At 39.7% G+C, this 9,448-nt stretch overlaps 1 protein-coding gene across 1 annotated transcript in view; it reads right to left on the minus strand.

Moving 5' to 3' along the window:
- LOC307270148 (collagen alpha-6(VI) chain-like) overlaps positions 1-8,005 on the minus strand; it is a 40,666-nt gene extending 32,661 nt beyond the window's left edge. Inside the window, exons 1-5 of the mRNA XM_080053316.1 lie at positions 7,984-8,005; positions 5,807-5,914; positions 2,161-2,709; positions 1,102-1,707; positions 38-607 (exon numbers count right to left, since the gene is read on the minus strand). Of these exons, the coding sequence (XP_079909442.1) occupies positions 38-607; positions 1,102-1,707; positions 2,161-2,709; positions 5,807-5,885 (1,804 nt within the window). The 5' untranslated portion in view covers positions 5,886-5,914; positions 7,984-8,005. The remainder of the gene's footprint in view (positions 1-37; positions 608-1,101; positions 1,708-2,160; positions 2,710-5,806; positions 5,915-7,983) is intronic.
- Between the last annotated feature and the right edge of the window lie 1,443 nt (positions 8,006-9,448).

Here is a 9,448-nt window from a genome sequence, read left to right on the forward strand (position 1 = left end):
CTAGATTTAGCAACAAGTCTCATTAACTTTTCCTTACCGGTCGAGGTACAGACGGCTATGATGATTTGATCTGACATTTGATACAAGGAATCAAAATGACGAGCAAAGAAAGTCCTATGGGGGTTGGCGGTCATCTCTAGAAGCTCAGCCTCCGTTGAGTCTTTTATCCCGATAGCGAAGATGTTTACCCCCATTTCCCTCAGGCTAGCGGCATAACCGCCGACGTTATCAGCGGATTTTCCATCGGTGATGACAATCAGGTACTGTTGAACTGTTTGATCCTTGTGAATGCGACTTTCACGGGCTCTTTTAAAGTGCGCTTTCATGGACTCTAGAGCTTTTCCCGTCATTGTCCCACCTCCGTTCTGCCCAACTCCCAACACAGCTTTCTCCAGTTTTCCGGGTTCCGTGTGCTGTGTCAAGTCAAATTCCAAAGTTGGCATATCGGAGTATTTCACGAGCCCGATGCGGACAAGTTGTGGCCCAATATGGAAGTTATAAAGTAACGTGATGATGAACTTCTTCATGTCGTAAAAGTCTCCGGTGGTGATGCTATCGGAGTCGTCTATCAGGAAGAATATGTCTGCTTCCTCCGTTTGTGCACACACTGGAGGGGGAAAAGAAATAGCAAAGAGTTAGTTCTTTCCACATATTCAAAGAAAGGGATGGTAAAAAATATACATTAAAACACTGGAGCAATAAGTACAATTTTACATCCCCATGAGGCAATTTACAGTAATTGTCCTTTAGCAGATGCTCTTATCAAAAGGGACTTACAACTGGAGGTAGACAGTTAGGATTAAGGACCCTCCCTTTGGTAATTGAAAAACTGGTTTTCCTCAGCATTCAATAGTGTTGTCTACTGAGCTATCCCTCTGACTAACATATAACCATAGTAACATATGGTTGGATTGACAGGTTCTTGGTTTATGTCCAACTTTGAAATTGACCAGGGATTTCTGACAATACATATGTGTACTGGGACAAAAACTTTTTAATTTTTTTTTTAGGTAAGATCAAAATGAGTAACTAGTCTACACACCCATATGAATACTAATACAATCTTTAAACTTTGACAAAAACAACAAAACACAAACAAACCTTGTCTGGTGCCTGAGACGTGTGTCGCCTGGTCGATGATATTGGTGCACATGACTCTCTGCAGAATCTGCTTCAGTGGCACCAGCTCCGAGTAAGATTTTGGAGTAAAAACGTGCGTATGCGGTGGGTGAGTTGCCATTTCGTCCAGTTCTGTCTTGTTGGCATCTGCTCCTATCCCTATAGCGTAAACAGAAACACCGGCGCGACGTAGTTCAGCTGCTGGTAGGATCACATCGTCCTGGGAATCGCCGTCCGTCAGCACGATCGCCACTTTCTGGACATCCTTCCTGCTTCCCCTTTTCCCAGTGAAGATTTCCTCCCGAGCGAAGGTTAGGGCATCTCCAGTGTTCGTACCACCTCCGCGGTAAGGCAGGGCCTTGATGAACTTTAGGATTTCGGCCTTGTCTTTGAATTCGTCCAGGTGGATGTATGTATTGGGCTGGTCGCTGTACTCGACTATTCCCACGCGGACTCTGTTGTTACTGATATCCAGGCTGCTCACCATCGAGTGAAGGAAAGATCGAATGAGCTGGAAGTTCTGGTTTCCAATGCTTCCCGATTCGTCAACGATGAACACAATTTCGGCCACGTTGGCACCTTTGCACTCTGTGAAAGAAGAGCAAATTTAGTTAATTTGAGCAATCTGCCATTCTTAAAAGGTGCTACGAGGAACTTTTACATATTTCCAATTTTTCCTCTGATGATCATAAATTACATGTTACAGCAAACAAGACCATCAGTGCAAAGATTAATGCTATTTATATATAGTTATTATTAATACCTTTGCCATGGGTACCGAGGAACAACAGCTGACGTCTAAAAAACACTAACGCTTTTGTCCAAAGGGGGGCGCTAGAATTTACACAAACTGAAAGTTTCTCGTAGCACCTTCAATCATTTAGATACATTCGCAGATTAATAATTCAGTGATATTAATTATGTATCACAGCCCCTGAAATTGTGCTTAAAGATAACTGAGAAAAAGAAGACAAACACAACTACTTGCTAGATTTGCGAGTGCCAAGAGGAATGATAGATAATTGTTCTCATTTTTCTCACCGTCAGTGATGATTCCCGTTTCCGCATTTGTGATGATGGCTTTCAGAAGAGTTGGTTTGGGAGTATCAAACCCAGCACTGGTAAATTTGTTGATTGCATCCATACTTGCACCTGCGCTCATCCCAATAATGGTTATCCCCTTTGATTCAATATCGCGAGCCACCCTAGACACAGAATCATCTGAGGCTCTTCCAGTGACAACCACCAAGATCTGTCTGGAACCTTCTTGAGAACGACCCCCGAAATTAGAGGAAAATTGATTGCTAGCGACCTGCAGAGCTCCTCCCAGGTTACGTGGCTTGTTGGGTTGTGGGCGCAGTCGCAAACGTTTGACAGCAGTTACGGCTTCCTGGTTAGTCTTAAAAGAATTGAGACGGAAATCAACTTTGACATCTTCACCGTACTGAGCCAAACCGATGTGGTAGGAGTAACCCTCGACATTTATGGCATTGAGCAGTTTTTGAAGGTCTGACTTGAATATGTTGAATTGTCCACCAGCAATGCCATTGTCCACAAGGAAGAAAATATCTGCAAACCTGTCCTCCAAAGCTGAAAGAAAACAAAACCATTATAATAGATGACAGTAAGGTACAGTGTTATTATGAGGCTAAAGGTGTCAGAATACTCAAAACAAATAGCTTGTTGAATGTCTTTTAGGAAAACATTTATGAAGCAATCTGACGACAGCTATAGTGCGTAACTTCTCTCGCCCCCATGAGGAATTCTGAGTGATTACAACAAGACTGTCGGTGCATCTACATGAGGTAAAGTGATGGGACATGAGCTCCTGCGCCAGTGTCAGGGGGCAACAACAGTTTGTAAACACTGCCATACTCATATAGCCAGAGAGAGTTTGGTGGATAATGTGTCACCTCAATTCGGCAATGGCTCATATGTAACCGCCATTTGTTTATGTGAAAAAATTACACACTATGGCCCTCATTTATCAATTTTGCGTGGAAACTGGTGCAGATTCTGGCGCAAATACCTCCCTACGCCAGGTGTCGCGTGGTATTTATCAAACAGGCGTATCTCGCCAATCTCAGCGTACGCCAGGCCATTATTGATAAATGCGGCGGATGAAAACGAGCGTATCACGCCCCTATATTTTCTCAGTTTAGAGGCCTCGCCCAGAGGTTTTACGACATGGATATGCGCAATACGGCACTTCCCTGAAGTAGAAATTGACAGAATAACAGCGAAAGTAGAAAAAAAAAGAGTTTCATTTCGGAGCATTAGCCTACAAGCAGCATCAAAGAACGACAGAAGGCAGCAGTTAGGAAGGAAATAACTGCTGCGGTCAACAGCGTTGGTGTTGACTCAAAATCGCCACTAAAAAAGCGTGTTGCTGTTCTGAAATGCAACCAACTGGGGGTGCGGGGCTGCGGGCATAATATAAGTGGTGGAGGAGAAAAAGATGCACCAACTGTCCGATAATGGTCCCCATAAAATAAATACACGTCTGCAGAGATTTGAATGATTGGAATGTATTGGCCCTTTTAGATAGCACTATTCAAAAGGGTTTTAAAAACTAAAAATAACACATTTAGCGTTTTACTGTATGACAGCATCATGCGCTTGGCACGAGTGGTCAGCCCGGCCGTCAGCTGCACAAGCCGACCCGGCAGCGATCAGCTGTGAGAGCGCCCACCGTCCTGCTCCACCAGCAGATAGGAACAACGTGCCGGTTAACGGTGGAAATAAATCGCTCGCTTTAGCATTAATGACACACTAAAAGAGGAACTAACATCTACAAATGCGTCAAATAAATAAAATGTTAAGCTGAATGGTGTGCCGTGTATTTTTTTGTATCATAAAGAGCAGTGTATGTCTACTAGCCTACATATTTAATACTTAGGCTAACATTTTGAATGAATGCAGCCCCCGTGCCTCAGTGTCCCCCCAGCTGCTCCAAGACGGAGACTGCCCTTACGCAGTCCCATGCAGCCGGTGTGCGCACTATTGAATCAGCTCTCCTACTCAGTTGCACTTAAGCTGCTCATTTTTAAGTGATTAATATCTTTATTTCGGTCTTATTTGCACTGCATTTGTATTATCTTCTAATAAGTGTCCAACAAAGTCATCGGCTACCCGGCACAGCCTGCACTGCGAGTCCAAGCTGTTTTCAAATTTGCGTACACGAGCTGAGAGCTGGCGTGGGATTTGAGCGTACCCTACGCTCACGTCCATATTGATAAATGCCGAGATTTGCGTGGAAATGTACGTACACCCATTTTTCTGGTCTACGCAAGATTGATAAATGAGGGCCTATGACATCCCCCCCTCCCCCCCTCCACACACCACCTACACAGATAGATAGATAGCTAGATAGATAGATAGATAGATAGATAGATAGATAGATAGATAGATAGATAGATAGATAGATAGATAGATAGATAGATAGATAGATAGATAGATAGATAATCTATTATTGTTATTATCACAAGGGCTAGGCCAGTGGCGCACCTTTGAGTTGAACATTAGGTTTAGGGTTGGGGTCTGGACATTTCTTATATTTTAACGTTAAATGCATCATTCTGGTGCACTTTAAAAGCTAATTATGAGATTGTATCAATGAGACACTGAGGAAATGTTTTTTTTAAAAATCTCCTTAGAAGAGAAGAAAATAGTAACCTAAATAGAAAATACACAGAATAAATTCTACAATAGGTATACCTATATACCTACAAGCTTCACAAAACAAAGTCTATGATTAATGGGAAACACTGCTGTCTGACAACCCAGTTCAGAGAATGTTTCAACTATTGAGTCAATCAAGATATTAACTTTAAAAAAGGGACCATGGGTTTACATTTTAACATTGAGGAGAACACATTAAGCACTGTCCTCTCATAGATTTTTTTATTTTTGAGACTAAAATAGTTGGGAAATATAGCCTATAGTTTCAGGTAAGAAATCTTCCCAGCCCTTACACTTTCATTTTTGTCCGTTTTGGGGAGAAGGTTGTCTTTAATATTTGTTGAAGAGAGACTAATTTACCTGCTCTAAATATTGAGGGGGGCATGTCCCCCTCAGCCACCTCTTTGGGTCAGTGCGCCCCTGCTTTTTTTTTTAGGATTAAAAAATAAATTAAAAATTTAAGATTTAACATTTTTTTTTAGATTATAATTTTTTCCCCCATCACGTAGCGTAGCCTCCTCCTCCCCCCCCCCCCCCCCCCCCCGGTAGAGTGTCTGTGCCCCACCGGTTGAGAACCACTGGGCTAACCATATAACTGTGCTTGACTGCTCAATTTTTTTGTTGTTGTTTTGTTTCTTTCTACAATGTCTTGTTTTTAATGATTTTATGATGATTTTATGCTTTGTAAGGTGACCTTGGGTGCCTTGAAAGGCGCCTATAAATTAAATGTATTATTATTATTATTAATAATTCAAAAACCCAACTATATCCCATAATAGTGGATAGACCCTCCCACATAGAGTCTAGACTCTAGAGTCAGTCCTCTTCACAGCAGACCCGGGTTAGAATCCAGCCCGGGTCGTTCTCTGCATGTCATTCCCCTATCTGACACATTTCATCTCTGTCTCTCCAAAACTGTCTAATAAAAGCAAAAATGCCAAAAATTTATAAAATAAAAAAACAAAATGTATAAAATAATATCCCAACTGTACATAATGTAGTTTACCTGGGTTTGTTTGGGCGTTGATGCCATAGCAACAGGCTGCTATAAGGACACTGAACAGGAGACCAGCTGTCCCCTTCATCCTGACAAGCCGGCTGAATTTCTCTCCTCCTGCAAAACACAGTAGGAATGGGAAAAAATCTGTTTGGTTTATTTTGAATGGCAGCTACTGCCATCAGTGTATGAGTGTGTGTGTGAATTGGTGAATGTGGTGAGAAATGTAAAGCGCTTTGGGGCTGAGAAAATTGGCTAAAAAGCGCTATATAAGTCAAGTCTATATACCATTTTACCTTTTTACCATTTTTATTTTCTACGCTGAGAAATACCCTGAGTTTCCAATATAGTGAGGGGGCTGTATATGGGTAATTTGATGTTTAGATTTCAAGTTATTAATGCAACATTTTAGTTTCCATTTCTATATTGAAGGTAAGGGTCTGTAGAACAATTTTGGTTAGAGTGTCAAAAAACCAGAACAGAGTTGACATGATTAAGACCTACAAAAAATGCATGATTCCGATTTTGTCCATTTTGGGCAACAAAAAAAAATGTTTGGTCTGGTTTCTTGACACTATAACCAAAATTGTTCTGTAGACCCTTACCGTCAATTAAGAAGTGAAAACTAAACTTTTGGGTCAATTTGAAATGACTGAGTGTCCAGGCACCCCTCTAAAACCCATACTTCCATACTATTTAGTATGCTAGAAAAATATTTAGTATGTCCTAATACAGACAGTATATCAAATTTACCCAGATGCCCTAGTACTACCAATTGTATTTTGCAGTATGGAAACCAGCATGCTTGAAAGTGCTCTGAGGAACTTTCAGTAGGTGTTAATTCTAGCGCCCCCTTTGTACAAAAGTGATAGTGTTTTTACCACGCCAGCTGTTGTTCTTGGGTGAGCGTACCCATGACAAAGGCATTAAGAAAAACTATATAAAAATAGCATTCTTTGCACTGATGGTCTCATTTACTGTTACATGTAAATTAGGATCATCAGAGAAAAAAATAGACTGTTTCAGACACATTTAAAAGTTCCTCATAGCACCTTAAAATATGTAGTTTTCTAAAGAGAAAAAGTATGTGATTTGGAACACAGGGCTTCAGCTTTACCAGCATGAATGAAATTTGATTCGATACAAAAGTTCTTTCATCACAATTAAGACAAGAAACAAGACATAACGACAGGAGCCAAACATACTCACATTCAACACAACATTACAAAAACAGAAGACAACATTTAAACGTGGTGTCAGTGATTCTGGAGAACGCTTGTTGTGAAAATCAGTAAATATCTCCTCACAATCGGCTACCTGTCTGTACTGTGTTTGATCTGGAAAAGAATCCAAAGTTAATACAAAGTCTAGGCTCTGTAAACTGGCATTGTGCTAGCTATAGTGGGTAACATAGTATATGTTATCAAAGGGGCCACCATAACAAGCAACAATACAATACATTTTTTTAATTATTTATTTTTTAGGTGCAAGGATAACATTTTGAGGTGCTTCAGTACACGAAAAAGAGGCTAAAATTGCCCTTTGTTGCTTTTGAAAATCTTAAATCAGATCAAATCAAGTCTTTAAAGACATTTGAAGGTCACTTACAGATGTACTTATTCAACTGCTTATTAGCTATCATCTTATATAAATTCATCAGCTATATAAACACCTATATAAGTACCCCATATTTTTTACATGAATACAAAAGTAAAAAATTACGAAGCCATACGAAAAAAACTTACCAGTATGCTATCTTAACTGTTTCCTTTTTTTATAAAACTCATTTGTTAACGTATTCACACCAAATTATTTGCATTCATACTATGAAAAAAGGACAAAAATACCCAAAAAGTAAAACAAAACAACCTCCTACACATAAACATACAGTATCTTTGTATTATGAATATTGAAGGTGACTTGTTCCTATTGAAAATCTTAAATCAAATCAAGTCTACACTAATCATGTCTATTTAGGTTTTCATAAGCTTTGCCAACCATGAATGCAAGTTACCAACACTTCCCAGCATTTGTTATACAATAATAATATTATTTTTTTTACATATTTAAACCAAATAATTTACATTTAAACAATAAAAAAGCACAAAAAACACAAAGTAAAAAAAAAACTCATACACACAAACATATACAGTATCTTTGTATTATAAAGATTGAAGGTGACTTACAGATGTGCTGCTACTCCCTCTGCATCCAAACACAGAGTCACTCCCTCAGTGAGAGGAAAAAGATTTGGTTCAGTTTGACCCAACGGCTAAGACAGCTCCTCCCCTTTCTGAAGAACTCACTTGACCGTGTTAGTTGATGTAAGTTCTTTAGAAATTCATATTTAAGATTGAGATTTTCTTGGTTCAGTAAAAGTAACACACACACACACACACACACACACACACACACACACACACACACACACACACACACACACACACACACACACACACAGACTTTGCCAACTCCTCCTCATTCTAAAGAACTAACATCAATTACTTTTGTTTGGTGAGTCGCTACGGATTTCTGTGGAAACCGACAATCAAGAGCAGCAGTTACAGGCTGTGGATTCTGACCAGTGTTTTTTTTTCATATCCAAATAAGTTTATATATATTTTTATTATAATTTTTTAGCATTATCTTTTTTGTGCTTCATTATTTTCAAATAAAAATATAGGGGAGAACAGGGGAATCTGAGGCATCGGGTAATGTGAGCCACCCCCTGTATCTAGGCAACGGAAAACATTTGTGGTCATGTGAGATATATTTTTTCAAGCCCCTCTCATTTCCCCATGGCCCTGAAAGAGAGGACCTCATGGTGATGTTGTAAGCATGTTTTCTTCACCAAAATAGGTATTTTGCATGTAAAAGTACATTTTCTTGCTGTCAACTTAATCAACTGTTGTGCCAAAGCAAATGTATTCACGTAGAAAAACTTCTATCATACATGTTGATGAACTACCAACATATGAAACCATGTGATGATGATAACTGAAGATTAGCCTGAATTGCTGAGAGAGGTAGTTTTTTCTCAAAGTGTGGTGGTGGGGGAAAGTTAGCCAAATGCTGTCTCACTGTCTCACTTTCCCCCACCATGAGGCACAAGTTAAGTTTAGTCTGAAACATATTTTAATGTAATATTACATAACATATGTTTTATTTCAATGTCATACACATTGTAGAAAAGCCATCATGCCAAGGAAATACACCAGGAAGACGACCTGGGGCAACCACACGGAAAGAGCACCTTCTCATCTTTCCCTGTAACCTTCAGGGCTGGAATGTAGAGTAGGCCTTGTTGTAGAGTATGACAGGCTGATGTTATAATCCAGTTGGGTCTTCTCCTGTGTTCTGAGTCCCAGGCTGTTCTCGCTGGTTCTGATTTTCCTATGCTTTGACCCCCAGACACAAGCTGGCTCTAAGGGTCCTGTGTTCTGACCCCCAGACTGTGTTCTAATCTAACTGGTTCTATATTTCATTTGAATCTTATTAAAACCTTTTGAATTATAATATGTTGTATTTGATTTTGTTCAGAGTTACTTTCAAGTATTTAGAAAATTTGCTTTGCTTAATTGACCAAACATAATTCTTTTACTAGTCCGACATTAGTTCTGGAATGTGTGGCAAGCTTTCAGGATTCTAACT

This window comes from Ammodytes marinus (assembly GCF_949987685.1).
Source record: "Ammodytes marinus genome assembly, chromosome: 25".
NCBI classification, from domain to species: Eukaryota; Metazoa; Chordata; class Actinopteri; order Uranoscopiformes; family Ammodytidae; genus Ammodytes; species Ammodytes marinus.